Genomic DNA, 16,256 nt, shown 5'->3' on the forward strand with positions numbered 1-16,256 from the left:
CTATGATACTTAAATTACATTTCTATACTGTTTCATAGTTTGAAACTCTGCTTACCTTATATGCTACACACTCTAAGAATTTGTGTATTGTTTCCCTCAAGTTTCTAAAATTATAGAAGTCAGCACTGTGACTTTCTAACAATGCTGAGATCTTATGAAGACCGTGCCTTCCTGAACCAGGGTTAGGAGCCAGGCTTTCCTGTTTGTTCAACTGAGGGAGAACATCTGGAATATTTTTATCAAGGAGAAAGAATTCCTAGAGTAAGAGAGAGTGGAATTTCACCAGTGTGAAATCCACACGAACAATTTCACAGTGATTGCAGCCTCTCTCACGTGACAGAGATTCATCCATGTAAACACACTGTACTTCAGAATGGTGTTGCTTACTCTGGAGTATCACCCCCGGAGGGTGTCTGCCTGGATGCATCCCAATAATCATGGCCAACAGCATCTGAGGTCTGCCAGCGTTGCTCACAAGAAAGGGCACCAGGCTCCAGTGGCTGCAAAATGTGGCTAAAGAAGCTGGATGCAATACAGAAGGTGGGAGAGGGTAGAAAGGAATGGAAGGATTTCAGGAACATGGCAGGCATCATGAGGACATCTTTCTGTGATGCCACTACAAGCCCAACTTTTCTTATAAGGTTTTTTTAAGATAGGGAAGGCTTGTTAAAGTGGAGGCTCTTTCAGTAAGGACTATGAATGCTGAACACTGTGTACATTGATTTTTTTTTTCTATTCCTTATCAGCTATGAAACTGAGATGCTGTCACTTGAATCAGTGCTTGTGAAGTGATAAAGGAATTAGAAGTGTTGCACCACTGCACCTTTCAGTGGGTATGAGGACAGAAGAGAAGCAAACTATTCTGTTGCATGTGAAGAAAGAGCCTGGCATGGATGTGGAATAAGCTACTGTAACATGTAGCCCATTCCAAACAATGCACTTAGAAGATGGGGAAGAGTGCATGGCCAAGCTACCAGGACTCTGGTCAGTTTACTGGAGCTCTTTGGCAAGCAGAAGTAAGCAGACAATTTTCCAATTTTATTTTGTGGGTACACTGGCCACATCCAAGCGCTGAAGAGCTCACTGCTAAAGGTATCACAGAAACTTTGTTGCAACTGATCAAAATCCGGTTTCTGAGAACCAGCAGTAAGGGAAGTTTGTGTTGCTCCTGAATAGTCCCTTTGCATTAGAAATATGGGAGTTTACAAGCTTAATTCTACTGTGCAAGTGGATCCCCACAACTAAGTAGAGCTCTGTTAACTGAAGGGGCTACAGGCTCAGTTAAAGGAACAAGTGCTCAGGGAAGATTAGCATTACATGGAAGATTAATATTTAAAGGACACAACATCATGGAAGATTAGCATCACCCAACATCAGAATCATTAGAAAAATGTAGGAGGAAAGGATAATAATGCACTATGTAACACCTCACATGCAAGCACTGAAAAACATCATTACGAGTGCTTATGGTAACTAAATTCTGGTTTATTATAGCTGACCTAATTGAAATTATTTAATATTAAACAGTTTTTGTGTTATGAATTTATTTGAATTTATTTGTTGGAGAGAAAAAAATACTATTTGATATCTTTGTAATAGTTCCTTCACCACAGGAACGGAGAGTCAAAGAGGACTAAAAAATTCCATGCCTTTCATAACTTTATTTACTGAGACAACCTTCTCCCCTGCTGATGTAAATTGGGAATAATGGCATGACTGCATTGCTTTGATTTCAGTGCGAAACCTGAGGGTCACCACCCCGGGCTGAACCGAGAGGAGCCTGAAGCCAGGAAGCGCGGAGTGCTCCTGAGCTGTGCTGGGATTGCCCGTACCGGCAAACACATCCCGGCTGGCAGCGGAGCGGCTCTCGGCGGAGCAGCTGCCCCCGCACCCCTCACGGCGGCCAGCACCGCCATCCCGCGCGGGCGGGGCGCGGGCGCCCCACGCGCCCTCTCGCGATGTTTCCAGGGCCCGGCGAGACTCGGCGGCGGCGGCGCCGCGGTTGCCAAGGGCCGCGGCCGCCCAAGGTGAATCCCGGCGGGCTGCGGGCAAGGACTGGGAATGCGGGGATCCCGGGGCGGGGGGAGCGTGGCGGAGAGGAGTGTGCCCGGGCAGAGCTTGCCCGTGCTGTCAGCGCTGGCTGAGGGAAGCACTTGGACCGACCGGCTGCTCTCCTCTGTGGGTTGTCCCGGGAATCCTCGTTGCTGCCCCGCCCTGGTGCGCAGCCGAAGGACGGGCGGTAAAGCGCCAGAAGGGGCAGGGATTCCCGCACTGCTCGCGTTCTGGGAGCTGCTCTCCTCGGCTCGTTGGTAAAATTGTCTCCCTCCAATTGGTAGAATTGTCTCCCTGCCCAGGCGAATGTTGGTGTAAGGATAAATGCTGGCAACAACAGGCCGCTTCTGAATCGTTGCCCGAGTTGTGGGGCAGGATTTAATTCGCGATAGTGCCGGGACCTTGAAAAGACTGCCCAAACTGGGCTTAGGGTAAAGTTGTAATTTAGAGAGAAAATTACTATTTAAATGTAGCCTGGAAACTGAATGGGGGCTCTGCCTGCTGGGAAATAACCCCCAAAGCAACAACCACCAAAAACCCAAGCGCAACAAACAGCAAACCTTTACAATGAAATATAAGATATGTATTTTTGTTAGTGATTACATGAGTCAGGTAAGGCTTTTCGAGGCAAACTGGAGGTGAAGCTGCAATATTCTCATGATTTCTCTCTATGAATAACCTGGGCACGACTTTGCGCTGACTGCCAATGGGTATCTGGATACCTTGCACTTCTAAAAATGCCTAGTTATACCCAAATACTTGGCAATTTATTTTTTCCCCAGGGGATTAGTATATTGTCTGATGTTTATACAGACCTAAAAGTGTATTGACTTCAACTAAGTATTTTGAGATTCTATAAGAAAAAGAAGGCTGCAAATCAGTGAGTTAAGATTATTGCAAGGGATTTGGGGTATTGTGTTTGTTTGCTATGAGTTTAGTTTAATGAAATTTCTGGTAAGATGATTGAGTTAATATTGAATAATGATAGGTCTAAGTAAAATGTTCAGCAACTGTGCTACTTACCACAGAAGAGCGTTACCTTGATGAACTATTACCTTTCATAAAAGATAACTCTTCCAGCTGGTGCTATATGGCTTTTTTTTTCCCCTGTCGTTGATACTATTTGATACTTAAACAATAATTTGCTATATTGTCTCTTCCAAGTGTGTGTGTGTATTGTTTATTCACAGGTGCTTAGAGAGTCTTTAATTTTTAATTGAGAAAGTCAAATATCTCCAAGTAATTTTTCCTTATATAGGCTAGAAATAGATAAGCTAAAACTGCCATTGAGGTTTGAAAGTCTTCCTTGGCATATAAAGATTTTTAAGCCATTGATTATTAAAGGTCAAAAATGAGCTTGTATTTTTTTTTCTTTTTTTTTTTTTTTGCAGTTCTTGAAAATTTAACTGATTGTCTGTCTTCTGGACTTGGCAGATGTTTCCAGTTTTTCACTGCTTCTTCTCCTCACAGTTTTTCCCAGCAGTTTCCATTTAATTTGACAGGACTCTGTCAGGTCACTGAATTGTGACAAGGGCACAGGGCAGTTAAACTGTTCTGATAATTCCACCTGGCCCTTGCAAAAGCTGACAGCACTCTCAGTCATGGGCACAGCAATAGCTCTGAGTAGAGGGATTCCAAAGTCAGAACTGGGTAGTAATAGTGGATGAGAAGCAGGTGAAAGATTATTTATAAAGTTTTCTTATCAAGAGACAGTCATTACATCTGTTAAACCTTCCCTTCTTTTTATTTTTTTAGCTTACCATGTAGTCTTGTGCCTTTATCATAGGCAAGTACAAATAGGAATATTTAGGCTTTCCTTAATGTAATATGTCCTTTAAGAATATTATGCTAAAAAACCAGGAGTTTTAGTGAAACTGATTTGATTGTTTTGTTTTCAGTTGGTCTTAAGATAAGCTCTGTCAGCTATTTCCTGTCTGTGTTTATGTCTTTTGATGACAATCCTGTTGATAAAGTAAAAAAGTGGCAATTTAAGCGATATGTGCTTTTCTTAGCATCTTGAGGAAAAATAAAACTATGAGAGTTTCTTATTCTTCTGTCTGTTTTCTACAGATGTCTCATTTTACAAGCGAAGATGAAGCAGTATTACAGTCAATGCTTAGACAGTTGCTGCAGAGTGTGAAGGAAAAAATCACTGGAGCTCCATCAGCAGAATGTGCAGAAGAAATTCTCTTGCATTTGGAGGAAACAGATGAGAATTTTCACAAGTAAAATTATCTTTTGCTATTTTTAGTCTTTTGAAGAAGTTGATATGTCTTAAACTGTACTATTCCTGGGAAATGTATACACTTTATATTGCTTTGTAAATATGTGTGTATTTATACATATGTAGATATTCCTGTCGCTAATCAACTCTCAGATTATGCTAATTTAAAGAATAAAATTCCTGTTGCTATTTTCTTGGTTTGCTTTTTTCCCCATGCACTCTTGCTAATATATTTTTGCTGTAGTAGTAATTCATGAGCTGTTAGTGAGAGACGAATTTAGAAAGCTCTGATGCATGTGCACACATAATGTACTAAATGCACATGTGGAGCTAGAAGAAGTAGTCACTGGAGACTCTCAGTATATTTGACACCTGCTAGACACCAAAGTCGTGTTTTTCAAAATAGAGTACTTTTTCAGAGGGCCATTTGGCTTCCATATTTGATTGTTCTCTCTGGCCCATATTACTGAACGTGTCTATCTTATCTATCTGTTCCAATCATTGTTTTCATTTATGCTTTAAGTAAAACAGAAATGTATCCCCATCACACTTCTGATAAATCAGATTTGACAGTGTGACCTCACATGCAATATAAATTTCTAGATCATATGCTGCTCTTTCCTTTCCATGATGTTATAACTTGATTATTTTTTTGCTGCATGGGAGATTTTTAGTACACAGTTTATCACAAGCCAAGACAATATCAGGCTGAAATAACCTGAGGGCATTTTAATAAGAAACAGCTCTGTGACCTGACTTCTGAGAAAGCTGGTTCCCTATCAGTTTTTTCAGAAGTGGCACTATTTACATTCTCTTAAATTTACCTGGGTATTAGCGTTCCTTTGTCAGTGGTAGGAGTTAGGTAAAAGCAAATAAGTGAAGTCAGACTAGGGTTTATCTAAAATTTCACTGTAATTTTAAAATCTTGATGATTTCATGTGTTCTGAAGATTCTTTAAAAGGTATTTTAGTTCAGTTTTAGTTTTTGTTACCAATGTATTGAATTACACTGTTGCTTTTACTCTTGTGAATTTTGAATGATAAGTTGCTGGGTAAGCAAGAGAGTAAAATAATTTGGTTGTAAACATGTCAAAGTTGAAAGACATGTATTTCTGAAAGAAAAAAAAATATTTAGAGAAGATATATACAATAAAGATCAAACAAAAAAAATTATTTCTGTCATTTTTTCTAAGAACCTAATAGAATACCCAGGGTGAGGGAGTAAGGTCTGTAAGTGGTTGAAGCAATGCCTATATAGCTTTTCCTTTTACAGCAGTGAAACCTTGGCATCCATTACTCTTTCTTTTATGTTAGAAAATTGGTGATCCTAAAAATACTTATTTTCATGAGAACACTTTAAATTTACATTTAATGGAAAATCAAGTGATCTTTAAATTCAGAACATGAGGATTACTATCTGATACTGCAATATTTCTGGAGGTATTCTTGTCTTGTTTGTGACCCATGGCAGTATAGACTGGTTTTCATGGAAAGTCAGAGAGGGCATATGGTCATTTATAAGTGAGGCCATTAAGAAACTTTTTCCTTAACCTATCCATCCAGATTGCAAGCTCTGTTATTAGTTGTGGTGGTGTTCACAGGGGTCCCAGGATGAGGGAAGAGATGATAGTCTTGACTCTCATCTCATGTTTCAGAAGGCTGATTTATTATTTATGATATATATTATATAAAAAAAGGTGCACTAAAACTATACTAAAAGAATAGAAGAAAAAGGATTTCATCAGAAGGCTAGCAAAGGAAGGAATGGAATGATAAAATCTTGTGACTGCTCACAGCCTCAACACAGGTGTCTGTCATTGGTCATCAAGTAGAAACAATTTCACATGCTGGGTAAACAATTCTCCAAATCACATTCCAAAGCAGCAAAACATGGGGAAGCTGAAGCTTCTCAGGAGAAAAGATCCTAACAAAAGGATTTTTCATAAAATATGTCTGTGACAATTAGTAGTGTGTGCTTTTGGACTGTCCACTGCTGCTCTCAGCATTTTGAGCTCTACCATTTCTGCCTCATGCCTATTTTGACACAGTAATTTTACCAGATTTTGAGGCCTTCCCCTTTGTTCCCACTTTGGAAAGACAGAAATGCAAGATCCTCAGAAAGCTAACAAAAAGGAAAATTGAATCAAGTACAAAATTTCTGTGCAGTAGTAGACAAAAGGATTTTAAATCACATAAGTAGCATGTTTTCTGTTACATTTAGAGGTATTTTTAACTGCCAAGTGTGATTACTTTGTAAGTCTTACCAGATCAGTCTGAATTGATTCTGCTTGTGAAGAAGTAGTATTGTCATTGCTGAAATGCATAATTGTTACAAAACATGTCTAAGTAGAAGAATAATGCAGAAGATGAAGACTAGAACCTCAGACATAAAAGTAGTGGTGTGAATAGTGATGTGGTTACTGCATATATCAGAGTGAAGGAGTCACTGCAAAAACTGATACCCTGGAAGTGTTGCCCTTATAAAACAAAGGGGAGTCAGTTTCATGAAAGCTTTCATGCAGTGGAGAGTTGTGTGCAATTTCACAAATGAAGACAAAAATAAACATATGTTGCATCTTTCTTGAGATTATATTTCTATTACTTTCACTGAGAACAAGAATGGAAAGGTAGGGAAAAAGAAAAATACTGACATACCTGATGGAACCTGAGGTAGGCAATCCAGTGAGGAAGTATCTATCATGATACAATTTTGTGTGCTTTGTTGTTTGTGTTTTGGGTTTTTTAATCCAAGTTAACATGAAGTAGTCATGCATCTACTTTTGATAAAATGAAAATAAAATTATGCATCTATTTTAACTATGTGATTACTTTTTGTGTGTTTCTGTTTGCCTTGCCGTTTATACAAATCACAGAACTAGCCAAAAAGAAAATTTGATTTATTCGAGCAGTACTTTTTAGCAATTTCTATAGCTAATATGAAGCTGGAGGACCCAGGGAGAGTCTTTAGTTTGAGATCTCCCTCTAAATATTCTATTCTGTTAGCAAGTGTCTGTGGGTGTCTGATCATAAGACTGCAAAGTGGTGAATCCTTGAATTTGATATGTTTGTGTAATCACAGAGATCTGTTTTGTCAGTTTGATTGAGATCTGTGTATTGCCATGACACATAGAATTTCACAGGCCATAGGTGTTCTCATGTGCTCTAATTTATAAACTGTGTTTTCTGTGTATTTTCTAATTTTGTATGTATAATGCATAAAGAATATTACCAGACAGTTTATACTCTAAAAGATGTTTAGAGTGCTACAAGGAATGTTTCTTTTGGAATTTGAAACTTCTTGATATCCATTGTTTTTGGTCTACAAAATCTTTACCTTTTTGTCTGAGTGGATTTTTACTTTTAGAAGGAGCACAAAATGAAAATGTGCATTTTGGTAAACTAACTCTTGGTTTTGTTTCTTCTATTTGGTGTTATTTCTTCCTACAATATGCTGATACTGACTACATTGAAGCAAATCAAACTGTAATGTGTTATTTTACACTCCTGAAGTTTATTTCTTACCTCAGAGTAACAAATCTACTGGGAGAGAAGATAGTGGTTGTTGATATAATTTTGAAAATGTTTCATGGTGAAGTCAAAGAGATATAGCATTTTAATTTTGCATATTTCTTGCAGCTATGAGTTTGTGAAATACCTTAGACAATACATAAAAAATACTGTGGGACCTGTGATTGAAGAAGAAACAGAAAAATGTACCTCTGCCCAAAGTCAGGGTGAAATATCTGGCTATGACACACTTGTTCAACATCTTACTAAGAAGGCCCGTGAATCAAAAGAGTGAGTATATACCTGTAATTCACATCTCTATTTCTTCTTTGTCTTAGTCTTCCTTTTGCTTTTCCATAATGTGTTTTGAAAAAATAAGATCTGAACCAATAACAATTCTGAATCTTTAACCAAAATCATTGCTAAGAAATTCACATATTGCCACTATACATTGCAATTTGTCATGCTTTGTCTCATCCTGGGCTTAAGGTTGAGAATAATTGCATAAAAAAGATAGGTAGAAAATCTGTGAAATTTTTGAGGTATTTAGGATTTGTAGCATCAGTGCTCATTTTTATGTGTTGCAAAATAAGAAAATAGGAAAATAGATGTTAGGGTGACCATTTTTTAGATTATGCTGTTTGTATAATTTTGTTTCAAGGATCAGGACCTTAGGGTTTTGTGTGTATTAAAATTGGTAGGAGAAACTCCAATTAACTAAAAATGTGTCTTATATTTTTAATTTGACATGTAGGAAGATATTAAAGCACAATATGCTAATCTGTCTATTTGATGACTGTAAAATAAATAATTTTAGCATTAAAGTAAAAAATAATTTGAAATAAAGCATCAGCGTTTTACAATGGATGCTTTTCTGAAGCATTTTTTTATTTTGAATTGCTTCCCTGTGGATATTATTTTTCAGTTTATGGAAATTAGAAAAACCTGGGTTTTGTTGAACGAAAAATATTTTGTGTGCATGACCTGTACTCAAGATCTTGAATCAGGGTGATATGTTCACTTCCACTGGTTCTGCTCAAGATTTATAGCAAAAGAAAAATTGGGTGTTGAACTAAAAGAAACAAACAATAACAAGGATGAGAACTGGCCTGTTTTCTCAGGGACAGATCCTCCTTTTTGGTGGACTCGTGTTGTTCTTTCTAAAGAATATCGCAAAATAGAATTATGATAGTGGTATTTAATTGAATGGTTCCGGACGGGAAAAAAAGGAGTTTTGTTGTGATTTTAGAATATCATTAACTGAAACATGTAAGGTGCATATATGTTTCCTTGCTCATTTTAGATCTGGATTTGGTATTCATTAATTTCTGTAAATTCAGTGAGTTCAAGTCCAATTATTTCATATTCAGTTATTCATGATGTAGCGATTTCTTTTTCTTTTTTTTACATAGTTATTTTTTTATGTTCTCATATATTAAAATCATCTTTACTTTGAAGATACAGAGAAATGATACATGCTTTGAAGAATGTCATGATGGTTGTGGTAGAATCTTTGATTAACAAGTTTGAAGAAGATCGGATGCATGATAAGGAGCTGGCCAGTAAAGCAAAGAAAGAACGTCAGAGTGGCTATTACACAGACAACTGTTCTGACAGTGACTCCTCCTTCAACCAAGTACAATGGGTTTTCTCTCTATCTTGTGAAATAAGCATGATACTGCAAAATTGTTAAGTTTCTGTCAATGGAATGGCCCTAGAGAAAGATTAATTTTTCCGATTTTTGTTATATCTTAAACCCAAATTATTTGCTTTTCTTTCAGTTTTAAATACTAAGCTTATACTAGCTAGTTTAGGCATCATGTGCGAGATGAGATCAATATGATGCCCATATGCTCCAAAGTACCTATCCAAGTATGGTATAGAAAGATAAAGATATAATCAGTACATCATCTAACTTTTGTGATTTTACTTTAGAGGCCAAATAACATGCAGTTCATTTCCAGACTACTGTACTAGGCTGCATTTCTTGCTGAATAAATTATTATAAGGGATTTTTTGAACATACAAAAAACTTTGAAGTAAAGCAAACAAAATATGTTATAGTGATTTCATTATTCTAAGTTTAACTTTGGGCAAACAACAGAAAACATTTGGAATGTTGACTTTATGGTAAAATTAGTATAAATGTTGAAGTCCTAATTATTAAAAGTAAATTAGGTATCAGAAAGACTGATGATTTTAATCTTCTGCTGTTCAGTTTAATAAAATATACTAATGATAATTTTATAATGTGCATTGCAGAGTTATGCATTCATGAGTCAAGAACAATTGCAGCTGCTCACAGAAAAGCTTGACCCTAGTCAGCCCAAGGAAGTAAGTTTAAAAACAGAAATGAAATGTTGATACAAATGAATGTTTATTGCATATTGTTGAGTAGGCTGTATGTGCATACAAATTCCTATGTACCTGAGTGGAAACTTGTTTTTGCTGGTTCATTTATTTTACCTTCAGTGCAGAAGCTACTCTGCAATGCAATATTTCATTGTTTGTAACCATCTGGTTCAAAAACTAGTGTTGCTGCAAGTATCTATATTTTTTTAGAGATCTATGTTCTATAGATTGGCATTTTTAGTTAAAAAAAAAAGTTGTTCCATGATAAAGTTACTGAACATTATTTGTCCTCTATCCATGTCCCTTGCCCTTCTTGGTAACTTCTGTGTTGCCCTTTGAGTTACCCCTGTCCAAAGAGAGAGGTGCCTGCTGATTTGCCAACAACCTGCTGCCAAATGGAAAATATAAATCCAAGTTAGGTTTGCTGTTGTGTCAGTGGCAGTACTAATTTGTGTCTCTGACCACTCTGACCAACAACCAGCACCAGCTGCTGGTATTTTTGAAGCTTGGAAAAATACCAGTTTGAGTGTGCTGCCTTGATAAGAATTGTTGGAGCTTGTCTGGCAGCTGAAACAAGCATGGTAGGTAGGAGGTGGTACAAACAATTTTTTTAATTAGAAAACCAGGTAAAAAGTCTGATGCTATTAAATGTTATTAAAATATCTTACAGTTTGTTTCAGTAAGATGAAATAAATTGCTAGAGATAACAGTTTTCTATTAATTGAAAAAAAAGTTAGTTGAAATTACTTAGAATGCTGATGAAAATTCAGCAGTATAAGACAATGTCTAATAACTGTGTCTGCTTCTTCTAGCTGAGAGCTTTAGAGAGCTATATTCCCCAGTTTCAAAATATTTGATTACAGCCAGAAAATAGAACATAAATCTTGCATCCAGTATTGAAAACCCATTTAAAATGGTTTTATTACTTCTTAGAATACACACATTTTCCCCACTCAGTGATGTAGTGTTTTGTCTAAATAGCCATAAAAATATAGCAGAAGATAAGTATTTGTTATTCCTTATCTATTCTACAGCCAGGTTCTGTTCCTTCCTGTCCTCCCTCTCTCCTTCCCTCTGACTTGTAAACTAGGTATTTCAGAGGCTGTTGTGAATGGATTTTTGGTGTTTATCTTTTTGACTGCTCCAGGTTCGCCAAGAAGCTTTGCAGACGCTGTGCTTGGCCCCTGCCTCTGATATCCTGAACTCTGAGAGTTGGCCAAGTCTGAGTAAGCATCTGACAATCTCTCTGGCAGATCCTGATGCAACATTCAGTGTAAGGGAATGTTTTGTATCTAATTACCACATTTGTATCCAAAGAAAGGAACTACCAAAGTGGTGTAAGAAGTTACACCTCTTACATATAAGCAGTCCAGCAGGATTCAAGACATTTTATTATTTGTGTGTGAATCACAAAAACTATTTTTTTAAGTAGCAGAAATACAGGATTCCAGTACATTTTGGTTTAAAGGACTGCAACAGGCTTTCAATAGGATTTTGAGACACCAAAGTAGTCATTTGCGTTTCTTTTAATGGCGGTGGAGACATTTTAATTTCTTTTAGCAGAAACTCATGTAAAAAGAATGGACAAAATTGCTCGGTAAAATAGGTCATGTTAATATTTCCTCTTCAAGTCAGGTTTATGCTTCATGATAGTGAGAAAATGATACATAGTAATAGGACACAGGCAGTGATGAGGAAAAAAAAAGACAGCTGCTTAAATGGCTTTTAGATTATTTATTATGTCAATTAAACTTCTTTGCTTCTTCAAATTTTAAACTGATTACCAAATAAATAGGAAAGTTGGCCCATATGCTGTCATATATTTCTCTTTCACCTGAGTTCTACAATTTCTTTTAAAACAGTGATAATAACAAGTTACTGATTCTGAATGGAAAAGTAATGTTCCTTAGTCTACTTTATAACTCAGTGAGGCTTTACATTGGTGCTGTAGGTCAAGTATTTGAATAAAATTTCCTTTGAACTGGAGATTTCTGTGAGCAGAAACTATATTTTTATGAAACATGCTTAACATCTGCACAGATGTCTGGATGAATAATATATAGTATTAAGAATAAATTATATATTGATTATTTTGCAATTATGATACACAGTTAATGACTATTTAATACATTGCTTGATTTTTTCACCCTTAGGAGAAAATTCTTAGGTTCTATGCAAAAACATTTTCTTCTTCTCCATTTAATATGACAAAAGAAGTCTATACAAGTTTAGGTATGTGCATTTAATTACATTTCAAACTTCATGGGTTATGTACTTTTTGAAAAGTTAAATTTTATAATGAAGATTATATAAGATAGTCTGTTTTGTCACTGTTGTCATGGAGCTGAAGTGATTTTTTGTTGTTTGTTTTCTCTTTATTTTTTTAGCACGACACTTGGAGTTGTACTTTCTTTCTGAAGAATATTCTCTTCATATTTCAGCTGGTCTGGATGTATCTAACTCAGATGTAAATCGTTTACTTAAAAAGGTATAAATGAACTTTCCATACCTTTTCTATCAGTACTGAAACATTATGCATTAATTATTTTCTAATTTTAATAATTATGTTTTCAGGTTCGCCTTTTAAATGAGTACCAAAAAGAAGCACCTTCTTCCTGGATCCGACATCCAGAAAAGTATGTCACCTTCAAAACCCTGTAACTGTTTCTTAATTTAATAGTTATTGACATAAAATAGGATACATGTAACTTTAGCAAAGGCTTGATTATAGGATGCACAGTGGCTGGTCAGTGACAACAGGGGAAATAAAAGTAGAGGATGGGAAAAGTAAAATGGGGAAGTTGCATAGGAGTAGTCATATTTAGCTGCTTACTTAGCTTTTGAGTGGTCTAAGTACTTCTGAACAAAAATAATTTGGATGTAAGTGTAGTAAGGGTAATGCACTTAGAAGTTGTAATAACTTAGGAGAATATAGATGCATATTAGTTTTATTCATGGTATTACAAAGAATTAATGCCCATACAAGAGCAAGTTAAAGATAATGCTGTTGGTATTTATCATTTATCTGAACAAGGTTTTATGAGAAGATTGTTCTTGACTATTACTGGTGGAAGGACTTCAGTGATTTTTTTGTTTCCTGTCCATTTTTTCCTATTTGTGTCATAAGGTATATGGAAGAAGTAGTGGAGAGTACCTTGTCACTTCTGTCATTAAAACACAAGCCTAATCATCCTGCCTCTCCAGATTTCTTGAGTCCAATGCACTTCTTGGCTTTGCTAGATATCAAAGCAGTGTGGTTTAAGAAGTGGACGGTAAGCAAATAACCTGCAACCCAACAACACATAACTTGTTCATGTCAGACATTTATTTTGAAAAGTTATGGTTCTGACATCACTGACCTATTATGTCCTATAACAGCCTATACTGAGAACTGTAATTAAGGAAGTGCAGGTTTTTTTTAGACTTCCATGTCCACTGCTTTTCAGTATTACTCTCCACCTCAATTTCTGTTCAGTTACTTGTTCTCATGAAATTTAGGAGTATTTTCTGTGTTTTGTGTCCTCACTCTCTTTGGAGGAATTGACTGACAGCCACCAAAAGATGCAAGTATTTGTTTGGAAGAAGTGATGAGCATGAAAGACCACATTTATATTACACACTACACACAACTTGCTAATTTCAGTGGACATTAGAACTTTTTCCAGCCTACCATATATAAACTTACAATTTAGGATTTACTTGGCAATTTCAAAATGCATAGTTTAGCATTTGTGTACTTATTGGTTTTCTCTTTTAACTATGCGTTCTGCTACACTTTTTTCTAATGATGTAGGGGGTTTTTGCCATAAATGTACTGCAAACAAATGTCTCTAGTTGAGTATAATACTGGCTTACACGAGCTGGAGTTCATTGAACATGTACTGTATATGGGATCTCTACTAGAACAGAATCAGAGATAATTTCTACTTTTTAGTTAAAAACCAGAACATTTCTTTGTAGTTCACATTACATCTTCTTTGTCATTCAAGCATGCATATTACAGCAGAAGAGTGGTATTTAGGCTTCTGGAAAGGAAATATAAATCCTTGGTAAGTACTTCTATTAATACACTTTATTGATTATATATGCAATAATAGTCTGTAAATAAAATTTATTGATAGAACACAGGGTAATGGCTTGAACCTGAAAGAGGGAAGATTTAGATTAGATATTAGGAGGAACTTCTTTTTCTGTCAGGGTGGTGATACATTGGAAAAGATTGCCCAGAGAAATACAAATAAGCATATATGGCCAGCTCTGTGTAAGGGGAATTCGGATATTTTATTGCAGGTGTTTACTTAGGATTATAATGTATTAATTTGTTATGTTTCATTCATATTTAGAATTATTTCCAAAAAAGCATAAAAATGACAAATGATGTGTGATAAATACTGTAAATACACCGTGCTAAATTTGATTTTTGTTGAAAAGAGGCTAAATAAACTGCCATTGTATTCTCTGAATCATAAAGGATTCAAAGTCAGCAAGATAAATCAAACTGGGAAAATATATTTAGTAATATAGTTGTTAATCCTATCATATATTTTGTATGGGCAGATCTCTTTACTAGGGTAGAATTTTCATTGTTTTTAATAAGACTGCTGTAGATGTGAGATCCATTCATTTAAACCAGGACTTGGCTATGTTTTATAAAATCTTGTCATACAAATGAAATCAAATGTAAAATATATGGGACCAATAAAACCTTAAGATGGAGAAAGGACACAGATGAGAGACCTTTTTCTTTTTTATCTGTGTGCATAGAACAGGACAGAATAAAGCATGATCCATGCAACAGGGTTTATAATAGAAAGTCCATAAGCAGGGTAGTCTAATCTAATTTATAAGGAAGGGTAAGCATCCGATTAAGGTTGGAGGTTTTTTTATTGTGTATGCCTGCATATTTACACTTGTGAATAAATCTTGGCATCTCCAAGCTGTAATAAATCTAATTATTCTTCTCAGATCATAAGAAAATAGAAGAAATAAATTCTACCCCACCTGAAACCAGGACAATGTGCTTTGTGTTTCCTTGCTACAACAAGGCTTATAACTTTTAAACTTTTATATACCTTGATTAGATTATATTGCTATGACAGTGATACACCACCAAGAACAGTAATAGCACTGCAGCATCTGGCAACCAAACCTACAGTTTAGTAAGTGTATTCAAGACAAAGGTTTTCACTTGTGCAAATTTAAAATCTTCCACAGTAATGACAATAGGGCATTCACAGATTGCTGTTGACTTCTCAAAACTCTTCCATGTTCTCTGTACTCTTTTTCATAGACTGTCCTTATGTGTATAGAACTGGTTGTGTGATAATTTATTAATAATGGTGATATATTTTAATAGCCCTGTAAAAGTTTGCCTTCTCTTGGTTAATGCATCCAAAGCACTGAAAAATGAAGTCATTGAAGTGAAGTGGATATTTAAGTTCTTGTGTTAAGGGACAGTACTTGGATGCAAGAGAGAATGAGTTTATTGTGAAATATCAGGTACTTTATTATTTTGTGTTTTTTTCCACAGATTAATGTAGCAGTCCAGCAATGTCTTGATTATTTTGAATTTTGCAAGGCAGCAGTTAATAAAAATTCCAAAGTTGGTGACTTTTCTCAACAGCACTGTAGTGAGTATCTTAGCATGTCTCATATTATATGTGCATACATCCCCATTCTTTAGGCTTTTGAGCATGCTACTTCAAGAGAAAGATGTTCTATCTCTTCCATTCCTCAGATGTTGAATGACTGTCCTTTAAGAGAAAACTAATAGCAGTGGTTAATTTCTTAAGCTGTCTTTATATCCAAAATGACCTGCTTATGTTGCAGGAAGCAGCTAGGTACTGTGAAGTAAACTACAAGAGTAAAGTTCTAATTTTTTTGCTTTATTGTTATAGGTGATACGCAGGATTTTTCTTACACTGGACCAGAATTGCAGTACATCTGTTTTGTTCATTCACTGTGCCTGCTAGGAAGATTGTTGATCTATAAGGAAGGCCAGAATCTCTTTCCAGTACAGCTGAAAAATAAAAAAGGTAGGAGGAGAGTTGAAGAAAATGGAATCTATTCAGAAAAACTGTATCCATTCTTGATATATATTTATATTTTTTCACTGCAATATT

The 16,256-nt window shown here is 35.8% G+C and overlaps 1 protein-coding gene across 2 annotated transcripts in view; it reads left to right on the plus strand.

The window, feature by feature from the left end:
- The first annotated feature begins 1,962 nt into the window (after nucleotides 1-1,962).
- TBC1D32 (TBC1 domain family member 32) overlaps nucleotides 1,963-16,256 on the plus strand; it is a 74,372-nt gene continuing 60,078 nt past the window's right edge. The window contains exons 1-13 of one of the 2 annotated variants that reach the window (XM_036381098.2): nucleotides 1,963-2,027; nucleotides 4,123-4,277; nucleotides 7,912-8,073; nucleotides 9,241-9,418; nucleotides 10,045-10,116; nucleotides 11,282-11,407; nucleotides 12,288-12,366; nucleotides 12,522-12,622; nucleotides 12,709-12,770; nucleotides 13,262-13,406; nucleotides 14,124-14,183; nucleotides 15,665-15,764; nucleotides 16,032-16,169. In XM_036381098.2, coding sequence (XP_036236991.1) covers nucleotides 4,123-4,277; nucleotides 7,912-8,073; nucleotides 9,241-9,418; nucleotides 10,045-10,116; nucleotides 11,282-11,407; nucleotides 12,288-12,366; nucleotides 12,522-12,622; nucleotides 12,709-12,770; nucleotides 13,262-13,406; nucleotides 14,124-14,183; nucleotides 15,665-15,764; nucleotides 16,032-16,169 — 1,378 coding nt within the window. In that variant the 5' untranslated portion in view covers nucleotides 1,963-2,027. Of the gene's footprint in view, nucleotides 2,028-2,219; nucleotides 2,310-4,122; nucleotides 4,278-7,911; nucleotides 8,074-9,240; nucleotides 9,419-10,044; nucleotides 10,117-11,281; nucleotides 11,408-12,287; nucleotides 12,367-12,521; nucleotides 12,623-12,708; nucleotides 12,771-13,261; nucleotides 13,407-14,123; nucleotides 14,184-15,664; nucleotides 15,765-16,031; nucleotides 16,170-16,256 lie in introns of those variants that run through there. The other variant, XM_054514410.1, reaches the window with a different exon arrangement.

This window comes from Molothrus ater, chromosome 3 (genome assembly GCF_012460135.2).
Source record: "Molothrus ater isolate BHLD 08-10-18 breed brown headed cowbird chromosome 3, BPBGC_Mater_1.1, whole genome shotgun sequence".
NCBI classification, from domain to species: domain Eukaryota; kingdom Metazoa; phylum Chordata; class Aves; order Passeriformes; family Icteridae; genus Molothrus; species Molothrus ater.